A 27190-nucleotide genomic window follows, 5' to 3' on the forward strand; every position below is an offset into this window, starting at 1 on the left:
CATAAGCACAGGGTGCGGCTCATCCGATTCCGAGCTTTAGGATCCCCAAGGTGCCAAAAGCCCAGACAGCTCCTCAGGTCCCTCAAGGTCCCAAGACTCCATGGTACAGGAAGCACCTTCCTCAGGCCAGACCTCAGAAAGCCCAGCTGCCACTACTTTCAGGAGGAAGAAGAAGCGGACACCCTGACAGCCTCTTTTACAAGGGAGAGCAAGTATGGGGCGCCCCCTTTAGCGCCCACTCTGCCCCCACCTTGCTCCATTGTAGAGCCATCTGGGGAATTTGGGTTTTTCAGGTAAACTTAGAAAAAGAGCGTTCTGACACCGCAACAATGTGTTACCTTTATCAGGCTCACTTTGGACTCCCTCCTGTTGAAAGCTTTTCTGTCACCAGAGAGGGTGGAGACGATGCTGTCCAGCCTTGGCCTTTTCCGCAGAGAAAATGTGGTTACCCTCAAACAGTGCCAGAGGCTGTTGGGCCTGATGGCCTCAGCGGTCCTGGTCATACCACTGGGATGCCTGTACATTAAGAGAGTGGAACGCTGGGTTGCCTCCCTAGGCTTGGATCTACATTGCGACGGCCGTCGTCTAGTGAGAGTGCCCAAGCACTGCTCTCTAGTACTTTGCCACGAAAAAGGCCAGGTTTCCTGACTCAGGTGGTTCCAATGGGCACTGTGTCCCCCAGGAAAGTGGTTTCGACAGATGCCTCTTTTTGGCACTCACGAGGGTAGAAGAGTGAATAGGAAATGGGACCCTCACAAGAGTTCCACCCACATAAATTGCCTGGAGCTGCTGGCAGTGCCTCTGGCTCAAAAACATTTTCTCACCTAGCTGAGAGGCCATCATGTTTTGGTGAGCATGGACATCTTCACAGTCCTACATCTATCTATCTGTCTGTCTATCTGTTTTTAATTAGGTTTTTCTTGTTTCTCGTCTTTGAATTCTGGGAATAGGAAAGGAAATCGGTTCTGTTTTTCTATTTTCCAATTTTGATCGTAAATGAAAAAAACTGAAAAACGACTGTTATTTCAACTGTTACCTTTATTCGTTTGGTGTATTTAACCTGTGGTGGTTTTCCACGGCATTTCATTTATGGCGTTAGAGCTCCCTCTAGGGTACTCAGTGTTACTGCAGGTCAAATCCTTTGTATTGATGTGGTACTGCTTTTTATTGAGGTTGTTTCTCTGTTCCAGATAACCACACACACACACACCCCCACCTACTGAATCTTCTGCATTAAATGCAACTGAACCATTCTACTGGAGTCCGTCTATCCTTCTGACCGAGGAAGAGTCAGCTGACGCACGATCCACAAATCAGCCAATATATATAACAACGACAGTACTTCCGTTCTTTTACATTTTGGTGTAAAACGAAACAACAAATTGCCTGAACACCCCCCATTTAGGTCAGACAGTGAGATAAAAATTAAATCAGCAGACTGTACTTACTGCAACAACCTAATCTGTTTGATTTATGTCCTTACTGAATTACATTTAAATTTATTCACATGAATACATGATAAATCATGATTTCACTTTTTGGCACTACAAACAAAAGAAGACTGGAAGGGAATCGAGGAGAGAGTTGAGTGTTAATTGGAAGAGGAGTGGGGGAGCAAATCACAATGTGAATGCATAATGTGCAAAGTGTTCAGAAACACTTTGTTTATCAAGCTTTATTTGGCAAAACAATGTGTGTGAAGATAATAAAAGAGTCATCACCCAGAAATTGCACTTTTTCAAGTTAAAACACGTGTATTGGTGTTGGGCCGAAGTGTTAACTTCCATGAAAGTCTTTTTTTCGAAGACGGTCAAGTTTTTCCCGTCTGGGCACTTTGTTCACTGGGCCAGCCGCAAGATGTAGTCCATCTAGAGTGTCCTGGGTCTTCCCCGGGGCCTCTTTCTGGTGGGACGAGCCCAGAACACCTCACCAGGGAGGCGTCAAGGAGGCATCCTGACCAGATGCCCGAGCCACCTTATCTGGCTCCTCTCGTTGCGGAGTAGTAGCGACTGTACTCTGAGCCCCTCCCGGATCACCGAGCTTTTCACTCATCTTTAAAGGAGAGCCTGGCCACCCTCTGTAGAAAACTCATTTTGGCTGCTTGTATTCGCAATCATGTTCTTTCTGTCACTACCCACAGCTCGTGACCATAGTGAAGGTAGGAACGTAGATTGATCATAACTGTAATGATTGACTGTGAGGACCCGGAAATTCAACCACACACAGGAGTAGGAATACAAAGAAACCAGATTTATTGAGCAAAGGGGCAAGAGTCCGGTAAGACTTAAAGAGGCCATCTAGTCCTGGAAGGGGAAGGAGGGAAGCTGAAAAAGTCCAAAATCCAGAGTCAAGGTCAGAAGGCACACAATGGTCAGAACACTGAGGCAGATTGGGTACTTATCCAAGACAATAGGCGAGGCTTGGGGTCCAGAAGCAAAGCATGGGTCAAAATCCAGAAATCCAAAAAACCAGGCAAGAGGAATCTGACAAGGGCAAGGCAAGAGGGGTAATCCAAGGACAAAAACAGTAGGCAATCTGAAGACAACTGAATGCTGGATTTCAACTTGGCAAGGTGCTGTTGCTGATAATCTGGCAGAGAAGGAGAGACTGGAGAGAGATTAAGTAGTGCAGAGAAACCAAGTAGCAATTTGGGAAACCCAGGTTTTTTACATTAGATGATCACTTTAGTTATAATAATCAGTTCAATATTTCATAAAATCTAGACCTAAAAAGGTCTCATTTGTGCCCCCCCGGTGAGTGCTCCTGCCTGGGCCCCGTCAGAACTTTTCTAGACACGCCCCTGCATAGCTGAAATCCTTTCCACAGCTACTTTCTGTCGTCAGCTATCTGCTTTAGTCAGCTACTTTAGAGAAAGTCCTGCCAAAAACAATGCTTTAAGGTGAATGTGTGACGGTGTGAACCATGAACCGCTAGTTTCCTCCTTCTCAGCTGATCCATAAACACACGCAACAACAGAGAAAAGCCAATCAGCTGATCACCGACAGCCGTCATAATTCACAGATCAACATGAGAGGCGAGGGAAGAAGCAGCTGTTGTACAAACGTGGAGATGACCAGAGATCCTCTAGAGCAGACACGTTAGTGCAAAATGCAGGATAAGTTTAAAAAAGAAAGTGGGAAAAGTGCAGGTGTGCCACCCTCTCACCAGGAAAAGATTGTGTGTTAGTACACCCACATTTTCAACGGAGGCGACATCCATGGGTTGCTGATCTTTTTCATCATGCCTTTTCACGTCCCACTGTCATAACTGACAGATGTATGGGTCTTGTCATGCCGTTAAAGATTTTAACGCAATTACATAAATTAATTAACCCCATTAACGTGTTATTTTTGACAGCCCTAATCTAATTTTTATTTATTTATTTTATTTCATTTATTTTTGCTGCATGCGTGTTTCTGAGGTTTTCTTGGGCAAACCTTGTTATAGCAGTATTTTGTGATGATTATCTGTTTAATGTGAATAATTTGTCTTAGGAAAACCCAAGAGTAGACATATCCAGTGGATACTCTACCTAAGAAGAAGGTCTTGTTTCCTTTGTAGCATAACCTAAAAGGTCTGGTTTCACCATGACTCTGTCATGTAGTATATCTGACATGTAACATGTTTGTTTTTGTTAGCAGCTTTACTTCAGGAAACTGTTTTCATACTTAAGCATCATCTATGTCTCATAAAACAATTGTTACACTTTTCTTTGTCATCTTTTCTTCTCATTTTAGTTTTTATTTGACTGTGTCAATCACCAATAAGCAGAAAAATGTAAGTCAATAAGCCACAATTTGCCTTCAACCCTACTTTTTACCCATTAAAGCAACACTTCATACATTTACAACCTAAAAACGTCATGCTTCTGACTTGTTTTGATGGGACACTTAATGTTCATCATGCACATTCCTGGAACCATTATCACCCTGTCGTGTCCTGAAGCTGAGAAGCTACACTTCAAAACTTTGTGTTCCAGCCCAGAGCATCATGCGACAGCTACATTTTGCTTTACTGCATTACACACTAGCAAATCAATATCAACATACAGGCCGTTTTGGACATGCACCATGGCTGATTCAGCAAAGAAATGCAAAAGATTATCAAAGGAAACTAAGAAAAGAAAGAGAGGAAATGACAGAACAAGAGATAAGACAACCATCAACATTGGACAGACTTTTACTGACTGGAGAGAGCTCAAAGACGAGATGGGACGCAAGACAGGTGCCAAATTAGCCTTCATTAGGGGGCGCCAAAATGCAAAAATCTTAAAACTTCAGTATTGCCACTTTAACACAACAACCTGAATTGAAAATAAAATCACATATCAAATCAGCACAGGATATATATACAGACTAAAACATTAAATAAAACAAAACATACTCCATCCAAAACTAAAATTTCCTTTCTCATTTTAAACTATATTTCTTTTGGGAGTTTGATATGATTTTGGGGAGGTAATTTTTGACATGAAAATAAAAAGAAAACAAAAACTATTCTTCCTAATTTTATTAAATAAACCTTTATAATAATGGAGGGATAAAATTCACAGGAAAAAAAGAAAAAGTCATGTTCATTATGTCCAAGTGCTGCTTCACTTCTAATGATTCAGCTGTTCATGGCAACAAGGAGCTCTGTGGTTTTCCAGATTAGCAGCTAATCCCTTTGAAGATGAAATACCTTCTGAATGTATCTCTCACTTGGCTACTGCACAGCGCTAACAAGGATCAAACAAACTGCTTTGTTCTCAAGTAATAAGTCATTGAGGGGATATGCCAGGCTACAAACAATCCCATTAATTGTCTGGCTGCTAAAGTGAAAGCGTTTCCTTCAATTATCACAACACACCAGAGCACAGAGCAGTCAGCAAATCTAATAGTGTTCCTTCACCCTTTCTCCCTGGTCAGAGAGGCCTCTCAATCACTTGTCAGCAGCCTCTGGGCATCGTCGACATTATCGCCACCACCCTGAGCTCAGCTGGCACCCAAACAGCCTTTCTATTACTGATGACGATTCGCAAGATGATATTTAAACGGAGTGGGCAAATATGATGGCTCAGAATATGTGCAAATTATCTTGAACTGGAACAAATGTGCGTGAGCGTGATTGTGTTTCTGATACGAAAGCAGGAAGGGCAGCAGAGCTGGAGAATAGAACAGGAAATCCAGCTACAAAAAATGGACTGAAAGTGCATACTGGGGAGTGAGAGGCCAGTTGCACTTTCCTTTTATTTTTTCTTATGCAAAATAAATCTTTGAGTCAGTTTAGCTCTGTTTATTTTCTGTTCATCTGTTTTGACCTAGCTTGTAGGGTTGAACATGTTTACTGTTTTATGTTTGCACCTGGAGATGGGATTTATTTACGTAAGGTCTTACTGTTCACACAATCACTTTGTACATTTGCTTATTACAGACATTTCTGTCTAGGCACAATGTGAAATCTGTAAAAGATCTAATTTCAATGGTTTCATAAAATGTGCATAAAGTGCCATTCTGTCTCCTGACCACATGGTGCTACACTTTTTTAATGTTAAAGAAAAGCCATTAAAAAAAAAAAACAACAAGGCAAAGCACAACAAACAGAAGTATGATAACCAGCCGCAGCAACTGTGCAGCAAATATGCATCATGTTGAGTCAACAGAGATGTTGTTTTAAAACAGATGAACAAATAGTGGTGTTAACTTTATTATTGAGCTTGCACATCAAGTTACTTGACTTACAAACATTCATAACGCCGTGAGGATTGAATTTCAGCAATCTATGCTGCCCCCTGGTTTCATCAGTATGTCAGCAAAGCTCCACTCATGCACCAAAGAGCATTTTTAAAAAGGATCCAACAGAATAAACAGTATCAGTATGAACAACACTTAAACTTCATTGATAATGAGGAAACATTACCTTGAGCCAAATCACATGCTATATCAGTGTTTATCAGTGGGCCCCTCAAACAGCACAGGTTCCATACAAGGAACTGGATACAGTATTAGCTTAACCTGCTTATAACAGAAAACATAAAATAAAAAGAAGCTACTTTATGTGAGTATTGCTGAGATCTTTCCAACTGAATCAGTTACAGATGATTGTAAACTGAATAACTTTACATGAGCTTAGCTTGTCTCAGATCCTCAAGAACTATCTGGACATAATGATGGACCTGCTGCTGCGTTTAAAAACTGAGGATCACATGGTTTATGCACTGAATTAAGTATTTAATAAAAATGATAAGAAAGTAGCAGCTGCTTCTCATCACTTTTTTTTAATTATAGTGTGATTTCCAACTCTTTCCATACTCCTGCTTCTGGCTGTCCAATGTCGACACAGAACTCAATTTACTGGTACAGGTGTGTACTAAACTATCTTACACCTTTTGAAAAGGTGAATAGAAGACTTGTGGAGTATCCATGAATGAGTGTGCATGAAAATTTTCAGTCTCTAATCCACTTCATTGAGCCAGGCTGAGCTTCTTGGTGACATTAATTAATTTGAAATTAGAAGATAAGAAATAAAACCCATGTTAATTCAAAATTTTTTAGAGCCCCTCCCTGTAGTGAGGTCTGATTAGTAGCAGCCAGACTTCCTCAGTCCAATGCCCCAGTTTGATCAAGCAAGTAAGGGAGCTGATGTAGAACATGTATAGAACATATAGATGTAGGCTACATTGTGTGCTGCATTCACTTGCTCTTGGGTATCTGAGGCTTACCAGGTAAAGAGCAGTTTTTACTATGTTTGTTAGAATTTGATGGTCAATTCTTTTTTTTTTTTTTGGGGGGGGGGGGGGGGGGGGGGGGGGGGGCAATTAGGTGCATACAACTGCACCTCTGATCAGAATATCATCTTTCTCATACCAGTGTATCTTTTTCTCTCAGTCACACCCTCTCTTCCCTCCCACATTCATGCATCAACCATACTTCCTCTTTCACATTTAATGATAATTTCCTGATTCCTGTTTCACTCATTTTGCAGATCAGCTCAGATCAATGCCCTCCTGAAGTGGATCCTCATCACAAGATGACCCAGTTGAGCCAACAGCAAGGCTCATCTGATTCTCATTTAAACCATTTAATACTTAACTCCTTCCTAAATCAGTAAACACATAGTACTGTGGAGTGGTTCTTGCCAAAAATAAAGCAGTAACAATTATTGTAATCATTATTATGTTTTGGGGAAATAAAAGTGGCTTTCAGCTCCTTTATATCTTTTCCTTGCATAGTGCAGATGTATGCTCCACAAGAAAATGAATTGACTTAGCTTTATAGGAAGCTTGTAGAAAAAAAGATGGGCATAGTATGAATAGTGGAACAGTAAAACTAGGAAAGCATATTAATGACATAACAGCTCAGGCGAAGCCAGATCACAGGAATAAGAGTAGATAATAAGGAGTAAGTGACGAATATGAGTCACTCAGACTGTAGGCTAGTGTGCGCGGGGGCGTGAAGCCAACTGTGGCATGCAGGCAGGCAGCAGCTCTCCTCTCTGCTGGCTCCTGCACAAGCAGTGGGGGAAGATAAAACTGAGGATCGTGATCGCCTTTAATACATTGCCTGCTTCTGCGGAGGTGTTGCAACCGCGACAAGGCTCCAACACTGACCAGCGCCCACCCCTCCTCGAAAAAAAAACACCGGCAGCGCGCTGCAGGACGCGTTGCTGTGTGTCTCTTCTCCTCTCCCTTAAGTGTCCCGCAGTGATAGCAGCGCACCCCTGTTGATGCTCAGTGTATCCTGAGAAGCTCGGGCATGCCATCTGTCTGGACTGAAATCAGCTTCTCTGTATGAGGGAATCAAAGTTGCTGCAATGGAGACTTCCGGGAGTGATGATGCGGCGGTCACTTACTTGGGAAAAGCTGAGGAAAGAGATGGATATTGTGAAATGGAACATCTTCCTCCGCTACTGGAGGATGAGGTAAGGTAAATCTATAATGGAATGTTGTTATTTGCCTGAAAATAATTAGACGTTTGATAGTTTTTATTCCTTCAAAAGTCCGTACAGCAAGTAGGTAAATTGCTCATGTAAAAGTGAGAGCTTGTAACTGTGGTTAATGTTTTGGTTTCTTTTAAAACTGCCACATCGAGCTCAAATATAATAAACAGACCACTAAAAGGAACGTTTTTCAATTAGATTTCCTTTTAAAAATTGAATATTTATTGTCCTTGACCGTCAGGATTTTAAACCCCCCTGCGTTCTTATACAGCCTTATTATGTGATAGGTATATTATTAATCATTTACTGAATGGTGTCAAAAGAACGATAATTTTAGAGAAATTCTGCTTTAAACTTGAACTTTACACTTGCCTGTCACTTAATTAGCTACACCTGTTCAATTGCATGTTAGCAGGAATAGCTAATCAGCCAATCACATGGCAGCAGCTAAGTACATTTAGGTATGTGGGACATGGTCAAAACGACTTGAAGTTTAAATTGAGTATCAGAGGGTTAAGTGACTGAACGTGTCAGATAAGCCTGTCTGGAGTATTTCACAAACTGCTAATATAAGATTTTCACTCACAAATCTAATAAGATCTAATCAAATTTAAAGCACATTTAAAACAACTGGTTGACCAAAGTGCCATAAGATAACATAACAGTAGAGCTTTAGGGTTTCAAGAGCAACTTGAGCAAACAGAAAACACCATGGAGAAACACCACTGTGGTTACCAGCCTAAAAAGAGAATGCAGAAAAACTGAGCGGAAATGGCGGAAAAATAAACTTCAAATTCACTATGAGCTGTACAAACAAAGCCTGCGTAACTATAACAATGAGCTGTGCAAGGCCAGAGATCTGCATTTATCTGAAATGATTAACAGGAATGTCAACAATTCTCGCACTCTGTTTGCTATGATTGAAAAACTTACAAATCCTCCTATACAGATAAGCCCAGAGCTCCTTTCCACTGAGAAATGCAACCAATTTGCAAACTTTTTTAGCCAAAAAATTAAAACAATTAGGCAAAATATTAATTCCACACAGTCAAACAAGAAAATTAGTCTGTGTCTAAAACCCGGAAATAATTCTGATGTCATGTCACAATTTAAAATGGTGAATTTAAAAGTCCTACAAGAAACAGTTTGGCATTTGAAATCAACAACATGCACTCTGGACATGATACCATCCGACTTTTTAAAAACAGTTTTTACCTCAGTAGAAAGTGATCTTCTACTGATAGTTAACAGCTCACTGGCATCAGGCATTTTTCCCCAGTCACTAAAGATAGCTGCTATTAAGCCACTCCTAAAGAAAAGGACTCTAGACGCCTCTATAATGAACAACTATAGACCTGTCTCTAACCTCTCTTTTATTTCCAAGATTATTGAAAAAGTTGTATTTCACCAGCTTCATGACTTTTTAAATGAAAGTGGAAATCTTGATAAATTTCAGTCCGGCTTCCGACCTCATCACAGCACTGAAACAGCTCTGGTCAAAGTGTTAAATGACATTAGGTTGAATACCGATTCTGGTCAAGTATCAGTCCTGGTTCTGTTGGATCTCAGTGCTGCGTTTGATACTGTAGATCACAGAATCCTGTTGCACAGGCTGGAAAACTGGGTTGGACTTTCTGGAGCGGTTCTTAACTGGTTCAGGTCCTATTTAGAAGGCCGGAGTTATTTTGTTACGATCGGCAGCTATGAATCCGAACGAGTGGCCATGACTTGTGGAGTCCCCCAGGGGTCAGTCCTTGGACCTCTTCTGTTCAACTTGTATATGCTCCCTTTGGGTAAAATATTACAAAACTATAGCATTAATTATCAAAGTTATGCAGATGATACACAACTTTATGTGTCTCTGTCACCAGATGACTGCAGTCCAATAGACTTAATGTGTCAGTGTCTGGAGCAAATAAACACCTGGATGAGGGAGAATTTCCTACAATTAAATGAAGACAAAACTGAGATTATTCTGTTTGGTAGCAAAGAGAAGAGGGTCAGCATTGGCAAACACCTGGAGGCTCGGGCTCTTAAAATTACCAACCAAGTTCGTAACCTGGGAGTGTTGATAGACTCAGATCTGACTTTCAGCAGCCATATCAAAGCTGTCACTAAGACAGCTTTTTACCAGCTCAGAAACATCAACAGAATTAAAAGTTTAGTCTCCCAGAAAGACCAGGAGAAACTCATCCATGCATTCATCTCCAGTAGACTGGATTACTGTAATGGTCTTTTAACAGGACTTCCTAAAAAGAGCATTAAACATCTGCAGCTCATCCAGAACGCTGCTGCTAGAGTTTTAACCAGGACTAAGAGATCTGAACACATCACACCAGTTTTAAAATCTTTACACTGGCTTCCAGTCAGTCACAGAATAGATTTTAAAACCCTTCTGATCATTTACAAATCCCAGAATGGTTTAGGCCCAGAATACATCTGTGATATGTTCAGAGAATATAAACCTAGCAGAGCTCTTAGATCCAAAGACTCTGGTCAACTAGTCCAGACCAGAGTCCAGACTAAACATGGAGAAGCAGCATTTAGCTGTTATGCTGCAAACAAATGGAACAAACTGCCAGTGGAGATTAAACTTTCCCCAAATGTAGACATTTTTAAATCCAGGTTAAAAACTTTTCTTTTCTCATGCGCCTATGCATGAAATCTGCACGGTAACTTTTTTAACTTATCTTGCTTTTAATCATTTGAATGTAATTTATTATTTTATTGTGATTATGTGTTGATTATGAGTTGATGCCTTTTACTATTCTAAATATCTGTAATGTCTTTGTTTTATGTAAAGCACTTTGAATTGTCCTGTACATGAAATGTGCTATACAAATAAACTGCCTTGCCTTGCCTTGCCTTTACAGAGAATGGTCAGAAAAGGAAAAAACTATAAGCAGCAGTTGCCTGAATGAAATATATATATATATATAAAAGGGTGAAGGAGAATGGGCAGACTGGTTGAAGATGATAGAAAGGTAATGCAGATAACCACTGATTACAGCCAAGGTATGCAAGATACTGTCTGAAGGCAGCAGAAGACTGCACCAGGGACCACTTTTGTTAAATAAAAACAGGAAACTGAGGCTACACATCTCACAGGTTTACCAAAGCTGGAAAACAGAAGACTGTAAAAATGTTGCCTGGTCTGATAAGTCCGAACTCAGCTGATACGTTCTAGATTCAGATGGTAGGCTCAGAATTTGGCCAAAGCAACATGGAAAGCCTGAATCTGTCCTGTCTTGTATCAGTGGTTCAGGCTGCTGATGGTGTAATGGTGTGTGTGTGTGTGTGAGAGAGAGAGAGATCAGGTGGGGGTTAGGGAGAGTTTCTTGGCACTCTGTAGACCTCCCTTAAATACTAACATAGCATGATTTAACCACCCCAGCTTACCTTATTATTGTTGCTGACCATATCCATCTCTTTATGACCACAGCATCTTCTGATGCTACTTCCAGCAGGATAATGCACCATGTCACAAAGCTCAAATCATCTCCAACTGCTGTCTTGAACATGACAATGAGTTCACTGGATTCTAGTGGCTTCCACAGCCACCAGATCTCAGTCCAATAGACTTTTAGATACATTACTTCTCCAAGACACTTGTTGTTGAAGGAGTAATATGCAAAGTTTTTTTTATTTTTTTTTTTTTTATATATAAATGCAGATGATATTCATGATATACATACACAGTCACAAGTTAGTCCAGCCTTAAAGTACACTCATTTTCTGGCTATGTTACTTTAAGTGGAACCATACTTTTAAAAATGAACATTATATTATTTTCAAGGAGATTTGGATATATGATTGAGGCCTGTAGAAAAACAGGTAACTAAATAAATGAAGAGACTTATTATTATGAGCATCACCCCTGCTGACCATTAAAAAGATTACAGGATGAAAGCGTTTCTATGTTGGCTTCACTTTCCAGATCTGGAGTCTATATATTACCACAGTCTGTGTTATTTCATCACAGCTGAAGCAGGTAACTAGGCCCAGGACTGTGTGGGTGAATCAGAGTAAGCTTGATGCTGTTAAAAGCTTGAGCTGAAAATGATGTCTGAGAAATCTGGAACCTTGTGGCCTGGAAATATGTGGAATCTTGGAATGTAAAATGTAGGCAAGATGCAGGAAGCTTTAGTCATTTCAGCCTGTAGTCTGTTTATAGTGCAAATATTACTGACCAATACCATCTGCGTATTTTCTGGCAGGTAAACATTGTGGAGGTGAGAACTCATTTGCCAAAATCTCAATTTAAAACAAGTAGTTATATTTCAGTTATTCAGATTTTTTTTAGCCTGTTTCATTTTAATTTTTAATTTAATTTACTTTTAAGCGAAGACCGTGAAACAGGAAGCTTATCTGTTTTCTATAGCTCATATATTTGCTAACAGGACTATGGACTGCCCACAGGGCCTCCTCATATAACAACCAAATGATCCCCACATTGTCACCAACAAAGCAAGTGGTCAGGCCTCTGCACATTATCATAAGACCAATTTTATTCAAAATAACCTTAAAGGGTGTTTTGCTCCAGGGTGGAACTATCAACTGAGTTTTACAAGGGCTCCAGACCAGGCTTTTTTTATTATTTTTTTTTTATGTACGCTATCACATGCTAAAAACAAGCTAATTCAGTGCAGTGAAAATACAACAGTGAACCTCTGAAATGCATGGGAGTTGTTTTTAAAGTAGTAAACAGTACTGAGCAATTGTACTTTTATAGTGTCTGTTGCCCCCTTGATACTAAGAAATAGAACACTTCAATGCTATATATTTTAGCAGAAATTACTCTGAGGAATGTTTCCAGCTTTTGGTAGGACTTAGTAGGATCTAGTTGACTCAGTGAAGTCTCCATCCATCCATTTTCTCTGTCTGGCACATCTTGTAGAATTACAGTTGACTGGAGGCTGTTCCAGCCAACTTTAGGGGAGGTACTTTCCTGGACCTGCACTAAACGTTCTTATAGGGATTTGATAATTGTAGGACAGACTTGGACCCAAATGTCTGGCCACCAGTAAACCCATGAGCACTGTCCTCTCAGTCCCAGAGTTCAAAGAAAAGCAGCACACCACAAGTCCGATCAAAACCTTGAAGCTTAGTTTATATAGGGCAGCAAATTTAACTTGAGCAGAGTAAGGGAGAGTAGTGTTCCCCTGCACTGTTCTCCAGGGAAACTGTCTATTTATGGGGCTGCTGCTGCTGCTGCTTGAAGTGGCTCTTCTCTGCCCTGTAATTGTGCTCTACACCACTTGATCACATCAATATGTTCTGTTCACAATCTACTGCTACCCTGCTGAACCTATGAAACATTTTTTGAATCTGATCTGATAGATACTATCCCAGAAATCAAAATAAATACAGTGAATGTCAAAAGACAGCAGTGTCCTACAACCGTATAAGTAATGTCTTATAAAGAAAAAGTGTAAAAAGCATAGTTTTAATTCTGGGTGTGGTGTTTGACAAGTACTGCTTCACAATACTCCCCACACTCCCCACTTCCACCCTTCTGAATGAGTTCAAGCCAACTTTTGTCATTACTTTCCAAGTAGACCAAATATCCCATAATAACCAAACTGTGGCAATATGCTGGACACTGCTTGGAATCGCTGAGATCAGTGCACCTGCTAGGAATAATGGGGCCATTTGGTTATAGTAGCCCACAGATGATTCACTGTCTTTAATGTGTGCTTGTAGAGTCATACAATGATGTACCTGTGTTTGAATACACTTTCTATGCTGTTCAATGCAAACTTTTATGGCAGTTGTACCCTTAATTCTAGTCAAAATTCACCCCTTTAGTCTTTAAACAACAGTTGCCAATGTTGAGCCGAGTCTTAAGGGCTTAGAATGCATTTGCCACCTCCTTGAGAGAAATTTGTTTTGGAAATGAGCCTTTGCTTGGGTAATTAATCACAAGTTTCAGTGTGTCAACATGTCAGTTTTTATTTTAGTCAAAGTCTGATGTGGTTAAGATGAGTCTTTGAAGTGAAGCCTGCAACTGATTGAAAATGACATGACAGTTTGTGGAGTTGATACTCTGAGAAGGTGACACATAGTGTTAAACCATACAAACTTAGCTTTACCATTTTTATAAAGGTAAAGTACGGAAGCAGAGAGCGGCCATATTTGCATGTTTTTTAACACCGTATTCTTGAGATAATGGAATAATATATCTTGTATCCCAGCAACTACTAGTCTATCCCAGGACCAACACAGAGACAAACATTCCCTCAGGCTCACACTTCTAGGGAAACTAAAAGTTATTCAATGTATGCAATAATAAATTATATTGCCTTTTATTGAGTGTGTTTGTTCATGGTCTACTGGAAGCAGTGCTGGTTTCCAGTCCAAATGCTGCAAGAATCAAGGACCTGTGATAGCTCTCAGTCTGTTGCTGAAGGAGCTCTTCAGGGCTGCCTGCGTTTGGGAGGGGGGTGGTGTGGAGAGAGGGGCTGTTCATTATGAATGCATCATTCCAAAGAGACATTCATGTTCATCCTGAAAGTTTTTTCTTTTTCTTTTTTGATAAGACTGAAAATCGTCTCATTTTTTCTGTGTGCCATCTTCATTTATTCTTCACCAGTAACTTATAAGGCGGATAATTACACATCTTAACAGATCTCCCTTTACTAGGTGTCCAAAAATATTTAAATAGACCTTGTGGTTGCAGAGGTGTACTCATTTCATTGTGGACATGCAATTTTAGATTAGAAGCCTTAAATTTAAAAAAAGGAAAAGGGTTAAAAGACCACAGTTTCAAAACATACAGGGATAAACTTAAAAAGTAAAAAGTTGAACATTCCCATGTGGAATTGCCTGAATGCATGTTAAAATATTATACTTGTGTTTTGGTTAACTGCACAGTACCAACCAAAAGTTTGGACTCACTTACCCATTAAATTTGAATTTTTTACTGGTACTGTACAGTAACCATGCCAGATTTGCCTATGAGTTGATTTTTTGTTTGTTTGTTTGTTTGTTTGCTGTCTTTTCATGCTTCTTTTGCAATAAGATTTTGTATTTAAGCTCTTACACTGCCTCTGCTGTTCTAGCACCATTCATATGCTGTGATGTTCAGGAATCAGCTCCACTTCCATGATATTATTCCTCTGTAGGATTTAATTTCTCTAGAATTCAGAGTGAAGGTTTTAACCCGAATACTTTATTTCTGTTTAAACAGATCAGTTATGCAGGAGTTAACAGGCTAAAGTGGAATTAATGCATTTAGGTGCTGATGTAGAAATTTAAAAATGTGATTCATTTGCACTCATGTACAAAATCTAAATTTGAAGCTTGCCGAACTCGGTGGAGCCATGAAACATGTACATGCCTTGACTTCCACAGGAGAATGTGTCCCTGGCAGACATCCTTTCTTTGCGGGACAGCTGTCTCTGCGAGGAGGAGGTGTGGGCGGTATGTACCGAGTGTGTTCTTGCCCTGCAGAGCATCAGACCCTCCCACCTCTTCCACACCCTGTGTATAACACCCGACACTTTGGCCTTCAACGCTCATGGGAATGTTTGCTTTATGGAGCAGCTCAGCGGTGAGTCAACAACACAGAAATGTTTTCGTTTACAGACTTGCACAGCAATTGTTTCGCTTTTTCTACAGCTCTACCCCATTTAATTTTTTCTTAAAGCACAGACTTTCAATGGGGTTATTAACTGTTTGAATGATCTTTATACTTATACTGGATTCAACTTCCACTCATCTTACAGCCAATGTATGGGCTGTTAAAGCCTACATGCAGCTCAGTGTTGAAGTTGACACAAGCACGAAGGAGTTTTTAGTTTTATATTTGATTTCAAACCAGAGATAAAAACTACACTGCAGAGTCTAAAGGTGGGTTTGTCCCACAACTGCTGCTTAAGCTTTGTGTTTGGTCTAGAGGAGGCACCTTTTCCTCTTTAGTAATTTGTTGTCCTGATTTGTATCATATTCAGTGTGCAAATTCCTGCCTGAGGCTATACAGTGTCTCCCTCAATCTGTCAGGGTTTCTCAAGGTCTGCAGGTCTGCCCTCGTCACCCTTCTCCCCGTGACACTGAATAAAACACATCCTGTCCAGAATGATTACACATCACCTCTCCTCTTCGTCTGCCGCCTTGTTTTTAATTCCTCTCTCCCCAGTATTCACCAGATTTTCTACTCGCATCACTTGCATCAGCGAATCTTGCATACTTTGTAGTGGGACCTTGTTCAGCGCCCTGTTGCAGAACATCAGAGAAATTGATAAGGATTGATTCGATGAACAGAGTTACCAGAGGGATTGTTGTTGTGGCAACAGTTTGGTTAGCCTTTCAGCAGTCAACCTGTGCTGCTTATACACACAATCACACACACCACATGGAGTCTGTTGAATGTTTTTTTCTGTTCTTCTCCTCAGAGATCTTCAGTCAGAAGGAATGTTTTGATTATTTTGCAAGCTAAAGTTTATTAGCATGCTTTCTTGCATTCCTACAGAAGCAGAAGCTGCAGTCTTTTGTGTAATTTGCCTATTTATCGTTAATCATAACACTACTTTCTCTGCTTTTCTAGCCTTGTAGTTTCCCATTGATTCCATCTAATTTAGCTGTTTGTGCATCAGCAATGAAATCTCGATTTGACGGAGGCTGTAACAAGCAATCCCACGCACGCTTGAACGCAAACAATGCAAACAATGCTGGATCACTGGGTGACCTTGGTGGCTGCGATGATGGATTTTAGTTAGAACAGCAGGAGCCACAATGACACGTCAATACTGTTAATTTCAGCTGATTAATTACTGCGGTGATAGCAGAAGGGGTAGTTGGATGTGTGCGTGGGTGACGCGGCAGCATTGGCATCACGAGTAGAGCCGAGTAACGAAATGTCCTCCTATGTTTTTCATACAGCGATGATTAGGAAAAACTGCAATTTTTTTTTTTTTTTTTTTTCCCTCGTGGTTTGGCATCGCAAGCTGTTCTGTTTCTGATGAAGCGGTACTGGCTGTGCTCTGCTGGAGACACTATCAGTCAATTTGGAGAGCATGTTAAGGCTGTGATATTGCTCAGCTCATTCTACCTGTTGTGCTAAAATGCTGTAGGCATACATGACTCACCACGCTCACCATCACCCTGGAGGCAAATGCGTCACTAACAATGACTACCTTTTATGTTTTTTTTTTTTTTTTTTCCTCCTCAATCTCTGCCTATTTCAGAATTTTCCTATTTTTCTTGACTACAAAGAACCACCTTTTTTTAAATTCTCTTTCATTTTGTTTGAACTGTCCATGAGAGGAGATGAGGAAAGGAATGAAACAAAGGGAAAGTATGGCAAACATGTGAAAAGAAGGGAAGGAAACAGTTGAGGAGAGTTGAAAGAAGGACATAAAGAAAGAAAGTGATAAGAGCGATAAAAAAAAAATAAATAAATAAAATAGTTGATTTAAAATGAAGTGGGCAAAGGAGAAAGAGCAACAAAACAAAGGACAAATGGAGTTAAAATAATAAAAGCAGGCAAGGAGAGGCAGAGTAAGGAAAGCCAAAGGAGATGTGATAGCAATAAGGAGAAAGAAGGGCAGAGGAGCAAAGGAGTAGAAAACAAAGAGAAGATGAAAACCTCCAGAGGAGAGTAAAGGGAGAAGGTCAAAAAGAGAGGAGGAAAGACAGAAAGGCAAAGAGAGGATGTTAGAGGAAGACAAAACAAAAGAAGCAAGGGGTATATAAAAAGAATAAAAAAGAAATAAAGAGGTATCATAAAGGGAAATGTACAGATGAAAGGAAAGAGGTCATGTAAGAAACAGAGGGAAAGAAGAGAGTGAAAGAAGAGAATGAAAGAGAAGAGAATGAAATTGAGGGTGGCTGGTCTCATAACCCCAGAAGACAAACGAAGAACTCTTATGACCCACTTAACTCTCTTCTATTCCTTCTCTTCTCTCTTTTACCCCCCAGTTTCCTAACAGTTCTTTCAGTGTACGGTGTGTCTGCAGTGATGTTTTCATGTATCTGTGTCCTGCTCCTTGCGTCTCTGAGCAATGACCTACTTCAGCGTGAGGAAGAGGAGGATGCAGTTCTTCTGCATTTTTTGGCTTCTTCACCTCCTGATCAGCAGATCGCCCCCCTCTTGTTTGTCAGGGATTATCTCTGACACATAAATTATGTAAATGAAGGGAAGAAGCTGCACCAGCTTGTTGCTGTATTTCTCTGATTTAAATATTACTGTGAGTGCTCAGCAAGTAGGTTACTGTACAGAACTGACATGTTTATATGTCAGCATCTCATTTATTCACAAATGCACTGTTGCACTTTGATGGTATAGTGATTATCAACAGGAAAGTCAGCTGATGTTTTTGACCTGCAGATGATCCAGAGGGCTCCTTTGTGCCTCCCGAGTTTGACAACACTGGCAGTACATTTGAGGTAAGAGATGCTGCATCTGGTCACAGAAACTGGACACAGCTGCATGCATTTATTCATTAAATCCCCCGGGAGTTTCTAAACACACCACACAGTCAGGGGTGCCTTGGTAATAGTAGAGGAAGGTATTGCTTGTTCTCTTTCTTGGCCCAAAATTCTTCATTCCAGCCAACTAAACAGTAACTGTTTAGCTACAGGCACAAGTCTGTCGCCTCTTTCTGATATGAAAGGGGGATGAGGTGATATTATAATTCATGTATTTTGTTTAGTTTTTTACTAAACTGATTTTATACTAATAATTTTTATCTTTTATTTTTCCTGCCAGTGTTAAACAAGTCAGAACCCCAGCTTGTCCTTTAGTTGACCTCAGTTTTGGTTTAACCTCTAAATATGCGAAGATAATCAGCAACAAATATAAGGCACCGGTTAAACCTGCTCTCATCATTCCAATTCAAAGTTCTACTTTAGGGCTGCAAAATATATCAAAAATTTACCTTCATTGTGATATTAGGCTTTGTGATATACATATTGCAACAACTGCCTAAACCGCGATATATAGTAGTCTCTATTTGCATATAATGAAGTGACATGACGCTGTTCCAAAGGCTGCTGAGCATGCTCTCTGGGCATCAGTGGCGAATCAAATAGACTGAATTGTTATCCTAAGACCTTTCTATTCCCTCCAGCTCTTCTGGAGTTACTACATTGCCAAGCCAGCAAAGAGATGTAATCGCTATAGCAGGGTTCTGGTGGTACATGAGCAAACACCTGGGAGATGTCCAGAGGCCATCATAACTAGATGCCTCTAAACCAGGGCTGTTCAACTCCAGTCCCCAAGGACCACTGTCTTGCAGGTTTTAAATGTTTTCCTGCTTCAACACACCTGACTTAAATGAATGAATCTTGTTATATCCATTTTATTCCAATCAATATTTGGTGCACAGAAGCCTCTGAATCCTGCAGGACAGTGGCCATTAAGGTCTGGAGTTGAAGAGCCCTTTAAAATTATTTCAACTGGCTCCTTTAATGCAAAGAAGCAACTCTGACTGATCAAACTTCTCATCTGGTCCTCAACCCTTTAAAGTTCACAATGAGAAAAAAGCAAGAGAAGAATGCTTCCTTGTACTTTTTTTTTTCTTTTGGAAACAGATGGCTGGTTTATTTCCCAAAAAATTTTAATTAAATTCATTAAAGTCACTGTAAATATGGCTCTAACAGTAGAGCAGGCTGTTAAAGGGTTAAGAGTGAGACCAACCTCTAGTTTACTACCCACAGTTTATGATCATAGGTTAGGTTGGAAAGTAGATTGACTGTTAGAGTGAGATTAGCTATGACTAGGCTCATTTTCCCTATTTTCATTTATAAAGGTGGAAGTTCTGTATAACACCGCTGCTTACTGTTATCTCTGGCTAGATACCAGGGACCTTTTACACAGGAATCAAACAATTTATACTCAATTATCAAGTAAATTAACACATGATAAAAATATGTCAGCACAGTTGCATTGTATTGTTACATGTTTACTGTGATACAATTTATAAAGATAAAAACTTTCCTGTTTGTATCTTCAGGAATAATCTCAGGATAATCTAACATCTTCCTGTGTTACACTGATCCCTTTTAGAAGTGCCTTTACAATTAGTATTTGCTAATCCACATCATCCATCCATCCATCCATCCATCCATCCATCCAAAAATATGTCATCATGTTTCACAAATGGGATAAAAACTTTATCGTCTCTGGGAAACATGGTGGTGGTAGTATCATGGTTTGGGCCGTTTACTGAATTGAATCTTTAATTAATTTTACACCAAACTAGTGTCCACAGTTTGTTCTCGAGGGCCACAATCCTGCAGGTTTTCAATGTTTCCCTGCTTCAACATACCTGACTTGAATTAAATGGATCCAACAGCCTATGAAGTTCTCCACAATGACTCATTGATTAGAATCAGGATGTGTTGAAGATAGGAGACATTGAAAACCTGCAGGATTGTGGCCCTCAAGGTCTGGAGCTGGACACCCCTGCTTCAATGCCATATGTATCATATTTGAGTATCATATTTGATACACACAGTTTATGACCTTATGCTAAAAAACTTTGCTCAAAACCCTGTTGTATACAATCTGATACTGGTCTTCTGCCCCGGGGGATACTGTTTGCACAACAGTAGTTCAAATGCATCACATGTGGTAATTAACCACACTTGTATGTTTTTTTTTTTTTCATTTTGTGAATAGCCCAAATAAGGACTTAAGATAAAAAAAAGAAAATTTAATTTAAGAAATAATGTGGAAGGACACAGGTGTTTGAGGAATCCTGACATAAATCTGTTTGCCTAAAATCCATCAAAACAGATCATTAACTTTTACAGAGTTCTTCATGGATCTTTATTTGCTCTGATAATGTTTTTTTTTTCACTCTCTAAATAGATTACATAGAAAAATGAAACACAGCCTATGTTTTCCTTTTTGTGTTTTTTCTAACACATATATAATGTTCAAATAGACTGTAGACGAGGGACAAGTTGACTATTATTTGTCTCTTTTGGTGAACTGAACAGGGATCTGTCTCACACACGTTGAATCTCTACAAAGCTTTGTAAAAATATCAATGATGCATAATTGCTGTTGGAGGATCCTATATTTTTAGTCTTTCTTGAGTCATTCACAGATATTCAGCTGGTTCTGTGCTAACTGTAAATTCCCAGCTGCTTCATGATAATGATAGTGTTTTCTGCTCTGTCGACCCCCGGCTGCAGGGCCATATTTATTCTTTAGGCTCTACGATTTCTGCTGCACTGAGCTTTGTCATTGAGCCAGAGCTTGAGGCAGATCTGGGAGAAGAAATCCAGAAGATGTTGGAGCAGATGCAGGAGGAGCAGCCTGAAGACAGGCCTCTCCTGCAGGTACAACAAACCTCTTTGTTCCAGCCATGATGATTTGTAGAAAGCTGTCTGGATTTAACATCATCTGACGTGTGCCGAATAATCAGAGGTCTCACATCAGTAATGAAATTGTAATATGTATGCAGAATTATTACTTTATTTTAACACAATTTTAGATTTTGGGTGGGCAGTGAAAGTTGTATAATATATTTATATTAGTAATAAAAAGGTGTGCATAAATTATAAATAATAAAATGAAGAGTTGTTCACTGTCTAAAATGTAAATGTTAAAATTGTTAAAAATAATGTCTTACAGATTGAAGCAGCAGTATCATTAGTAAATAATTGACGTAGAAAAGTTGTTTTTGCAATAATTCTGGCTATTGATTTTTTTTTCCTCTTATGGCTATTAACTGAATGGGCAGTAATGTACTTTATTTAGTCAGAGTTCTTTAGCAACATCAAGTGGAAATGTTGTGTAAGTGCAAATCAGAGTGGCTTGGACGCTTTTCAGTCAGAAGTGCCTTTACTAAAGTTTGTGACAGCAAATTTTTAACAACAGGCCAAAAGAGGACTAAAATAAGTCCAAATAATTTTAGAGACATATTATTAAATGCTACATTGTTTGTTTAAAAAAAATAGAACCTGAAGATGCCTTCTACATTAATCCAACCATCCATTAGCCAGTTCAGAGTTGTGGGGCAGCTGGAGCCTATCCCAGTTATCGTTGGGCGGCTGTCAGGATGCAACCTGGGTGAATTACCAGTTCATAACAGGGCAGACAAACCAAACAACCACAAACAACAAGCCACAATTTTTGGGTCAATTATGAATCACCATTTGACCTAACATGTTTTTTTTTCTTACATTAAAGTTGTTTATAAAATGTATAATTATTGGGCATCACTGTGTTAATAGCTTGCATGAGAAATTGTCTGAAAAATTAGAGTACAATCCAAGTTTAAAAATAGCTTTTACCTCTAGTCCAGCACCTGGTCTCTTCTACTATGAAGCCATGCTGTCGTAATAAACACAATATGTGCTTTACCACTGTCTTGCTAAAATATGCAAGGTCTTCCCTAAAAAGCACGTCGTTTAGTTGGAAGCATTTGGTGCTCTGTTTATACCTTTCCCAGCACCTAGCTGCCAGCGGCTCCATAGACACTAATGCCTCTGTATACCATCAGAGTGGTCAGAAATTAATCTTAATGAACCTAGAGAAGGTAGTGATATTTCTGGATCTTGTTCTCACATGGTCTCTTCTTTGACTAGTGTGGTGATCTGTGTTCACAAAAAGTGATTTCCATGACAGAATCATCTTTGTTTTTAATGAAGTGCTGCCGGAGGGACTGAAGATCATTTAATATTAACTTTCACTAGTGCGTGGGCCCTGTCCCTTGCCCACTAGGATGACTTAAAAGGTTTTTGCAACTTATGTTGAGGGACATCGTTCTAAAATTGCTCCCCAATTTGACGATGCAGGTTTGTTTTTCGTTTTATTTATTTATTTTTTCCAGATTGCTGAATCTCTTCCTATCTTAACATCTAAGAGTCCCCGACTCTCAAAAATGGTTGTTTTTGTACCCAGTCATGTTTTTGATCAGCTGCATGATTCTCCAGTTAACTTTTCCAGCCTTTTGTTGCCTCTATCCCAACTTTTTGCAGGTGCACTATTATTAATTTGAACAAACCTAAAAATCAGCTAATTTAAACAACCATCTTAGCAGTACACTTACAGAATCTGCCAAAAACACAGAACCTTTTGTCAAAAAGAAAACAAATAAAGCATTTCTTTAAATTGCACCAAGGTAAATTTAACAAAACAATAAGAGAAGATGAAAATCCTCAAAACTATTTTAATGAAATGGTATAGTTAACTTCATCACTTTTCAAATAAAAACTTAAATAAGTAAACATCAGGAGGATATAGAAATTGCAAAAATAAATAAGTCCTACTTAGACCTTCATTTGATTGATGACAATATAAATCCAATATATTTCATGTTTTGTCTTTCCACCATCATTAATTTCCTAACCCACAATTCTTGCATTTTAGGCCTACATCCATTTTATAGTGTTTTTTATGTACAAACTAAATTACCTATTCAGTTATTAGTGACAGAACAATACTTTGCCCTACTAAGGCTTAAACATTTTTAATACATTAAGGAGGAAATGTGTAGTCTGAATAATGCAAACCTTTTAGTTGAATACTCCTACAGGACATCCTGTCGCTGGCTGAAGAACGGCTGTCTCATACCTCCTCTGCAGCTGTGTGCCGGAAACTGTCTTCTGTTGGACGACGTGTTCTCTCCATTGAATCAGTTTCAAACTTTCAAGGTTATTATGTTTATAGTGTGTGTGTGTTAAGCAGCTGATTGTTGGGTCTTCGCTGTGATTTCCTAGCTTTTAATTGCTGTCTTTGTACATCCACAGATGGACTGGAAAGCTCCTGGGAGGCAAGATGGCAGCATTCCAAACCTAGATGTCTTCTAAAAAGACTGAGCTCAGATGATAGGAGCAAAGATCTGTCTGACAGCTCTGTTACAAACAGTCTGTCAAGGCAGCAGGTATTATGATTTAGTTGTAGCTACAGACATTTAGATTAATGGGTTCCTTTGTTGGAAGAATTATTTTTTACTAAAATCTTTGAACAACCAACAGAAAATGTAAATTTTATTTGTGCTTTGGTAGACCTAAACACATGAAGTGTATACTACAAGTGTAGACTAGCACAGCTGACTTTGAAATCAAGCGATACTGGACATATGTGTAGAAAACAATAGAACTTGTGGACATTACTTTATTTAAGCTGGAAATGGGTGAAAAAACTTTTTAGTAGTCCCTTTTTTGTAGCACTCTTCTTGCAGTTTGACAAATTCATATTAAGCTATGTGCTAGCTAGCTAACATGAAGCTAGCTCAGACTGCACAAGTATTCACTTTTGCAGGTATTTTGTGTGCCTCTGTGTGTGTGTGTGTGGTGGGTTATAAACATCAAAAGTCCTATTAGTAACATTATTATTAAGACTGTTATAATAATCAGTGTGTATGAAATTCCTTAATTAAGAAAAAAACAAAATGGGTTAATGGAGATACCAATACTTAACAATGCTGCTTTTGTACTTTCAATGTTGGGGAAAGTAGTGTGTCATAACTCATTTGGTGAATGCAACACCAGCATATATATAATATATCATACAAGAATAAACTGAATTCTGAACAAAATTATTACAAACAAATGTTTTCAAACTTAAAATCTAAATAGTCTTTGTTCATAAATGATTAAATAACAAAATGTCTCCCCTTCAGTTCACATGATTAAATTGCATGATATTTGCGTGTGGATTTGAAGCAGTTACTCACACACACTTGTAAATCATGCATTGTACATGTGTAACTGTTTTTGAGTCTAATTTCTCTCCAAAGCTTTCATATAACAGCTTACCATAATAGAAAGATGCTTTGCAGACTTGAAATATATGTTTTGTTATATTTAAAAAAAATGTATTTATAAAATTTGAAATTTGTTACAGAATTTTAGAATTTTATATCAGCTTTTAAGAAAATTGCTCCATACTGTAACTATGATCATGTCAGATTCAATCACATGATGTGGATCCTATTGTCTGACAAGAACTTGCCTTTGTGTGAGCTTTCCTGTTATAAAGTATTTCCTTTTAACTGATACAAAACAAGTAGCTTATCTCCAGTGAAGCCCTTTGTGTGATAAACTGATTATTTTGTTGTTGCTACCAGTTAATTGAAGATGTCACCATTCTTCTTTTGTTAAGGTTTTTAACCACGCAAGCCCGCATCTCTTGGTATTCCTTGGATGCCTTTACTTAACCTAGCATAGAAGTAAGGCAGTCATAAGGCCTTTTTTCCCAAAGGGATTTGCTTTCTGCTTCAAAATATGAAGTTATATAACTTGCGTTTGCTCTTTTACTGTTTATGCCTCAGAACAACTTTAATAAATGACAATGTGCCCAATTTACAGGTGTGCGGGGGCTGGGATTCCTCTCTCTGGGCCGAGGACATGGATAGCAGTGAGGGAGACAGTATGATCTTGACAGATGAGATGGACTGCCGGTCTCACAACAGCTCCCCAGTGAGAAGGAGAGCCCAGCAGAGGCTGAACAGAGCGAGAGGTGCCCTTAATCGCTCCTGCTCTGTTCCTGACTCCAACAACCCTCCCTGTCTGTCTACCCCACCTCACGGAAACATCAGCATACCTGTTTCTGACCTCACTGAGATAGGGGCAGATGAGCACATGAGCTGCTCGTCTATGTGGAGTAACAGACTTCAAAGACTCAACCGGGGAAAGTCCTGTGAATCTTATCCACACTGTAGTGCCAAGGTGAGCAGGGAAGAATCTTTAAGAAACAAGGATTTAGAGACTTGCACCATAGAAACTAATTTACAAGAGTGCCATGAAAGACACTGTAAAGACAGTATCCAAGACCTGGAAACTTCCTGCACTTCTTACCAAGAGCTGGAAATGGAGCACGACTCTTCAGAGAACCACAGCCTCTACATCACCAATAACTACATGACCAAAAGCATGTTGTGCCTGAATGAAGAATCTCAAGATGAGGTTAGTCGGTGTCAGAAAGATTTCGTATTTATGAATCTGCTTTTGCACCACATCTTTGGATATATTTTTGAGAAAGAGAAACTATTCTATTTTGGGTTGTTTGGTTTTGCTCCTCCTTTAAATCATCCTTCACTTCCAGATGTAATTCATGAAATGAAAAATAATCACTCATTATCACAGCTGTTTTCATAAAGAAGCATTGAGTAAGACTGACTGGCCAAGTAACAAATTTCTACAAATTAAAATGTCAAATTAAAAGAATTTCTTTGGGATATTGAGAAACTGTTCCCCTTCAAAAGAAAGGGTCTTTATAAACTCTGGTTGTTTATGAAGACAAACAATACCTAATTATGTTGATAAAGAATTGGTAACCTCTTTGGCATGTGAAGTGTAAAAATGGCATCCATTAATATACTGGTGGCTTAGTAGCAATAATGTATTTCAGCTCTACACTGTCCACATGCTCATATGAATTGTAGTTTCCTCCTGCTGCTTGTAGCGGTAGTAGTTCAGAGTACAAGTTCCCAATCTTTGATCCTCCAACAAGTCATGTCAACGTATGTCTTTATTATCTGATTTTTTGGCATGTTTGAAGTATGCCATGTTACGGATCGGTGTGGCATCTGCAGTGATGTGGACTCAGCATCGGTCTGTTGTAGTGAAAAAAGAGCTGCGCCAAAAGGCAAAGCTCTTGAATAACCAGTCGATCTACGTTCCCACCCCCACCTATGGTCACGTATTGTGGGTAGTGACCGAAAGAACAAGATGGTAAATACAAGTGAACGAAATGAGTTTTCTCTGCAGGGTCACTGCTGGGCTCTCCTTTAGGGATAGGGCGAGAAGCTCGGCGATCCGAGAGGGGCTCAGAGTAGAGTCGCTGCTCCTCCGCATTGAGAGGAGCTAGATGAGGTGACTCAGGCATCTGGTCAGGATGCCTCCTGGATGCCTCCCTGGTGAGGTGTTCTGGGCACTCCCCACTAGGAGGAGAGCCCAGGGAAGCCCCAGGACACGCTGGAGGGACTACATCTCTTGGCTGGCCTGAGAATACCTTGGGATCCCCCTAGACAAGCTGGTACATGTGGCTGGGGAGAGGGAAGTCTGGGCTTCCCTGCTTAGACAGCTGCCTTCACAACCCGACCCTGGATAAGTGGTAGAAAATTGATGATGGATGTTTGAAGTTTGCCATTTTAATCAGAAACACATCATTCAGCTGTTTATACAGTTAGATGTACTTGTAGTGAACATACAACCAGCATACCGTAATAACAGCAGTGTTTCATGTATGAGTTTTAGTTTTCTAAATGTCTGAATGTCATTTTTAAACTTCTGTGGAGTGAAGGCATCACACACGCCCTGTACTATTTCTTTCGTAAAAGCTTTAGGTTTATAAGAATATTGAATATATTTT

General features: G+C 39.5%; 1 protein-coding gene across 3 annotated transcripts in view; it reads left to right on the forward strand.

The window, feature by feature from the left end:
• Positions 1 to 7454: 7454 nt before the first annotated feature.
• The window catches only part of LOC121655126 (kinase non-catalytic C-lobe domain-containing protein 1), a 47009-nt gene continuing 27273 nt past the window's right edge, over positions 7455 to 27190 (forward strand). For 2 of the 3 annotated variants that reach the window (XR_006013078.1, XM_042009560.1), the window contains exons 1-7: positions 7455 to 7899; positions 15271 to 15469; positions 18245 to 18303; positions 21061 to 21207; positions 23409 to 23526; positions 23623 to 23756; positions 25186 to 25782. Coding sequence is in view for 2 of the 3 variants with exons in the window: in XM_042009560.1 (XP_041865494.1) it covers positions 7792 to 7899; positions 15271 to 15469; positions 18245 to 18303; positions 21061 to 21207; positions 23409 to 23526; positions 23623 to 23756; positions 25186 to 25782 (1362 nt within the window). In the remaining variant the exon portion in view is untranslated. The remainder of the gene's footprint in view (positions 7900 to 15270; positions 15470 to 18244; positions 18304 to 21060; positions 21208 to 23408; positions 23527 to 23622; positions 23757 to 25185; positions 25783 to 27190) is intronic. The other variant, XM_042009559.1, reaches the window with a different exon arrangement.

Source organism: Melanotaenia boesemani, chromosome 16, assembly GCF_017639745.1.
Source record: "Melanotaenia boesemani isolate fMelBoe1 chromosome 16, fMelBoe1.pri, whole genome shotgun sequence".
NCBI classification, from domain to species: domain Eukaryota; kingdom Metazoa; phylum Chordata; class Actinopteri; order Atheriniformes; family Melanotaeniidae; genus Melanotaenia; species Melanotaenia boesemani.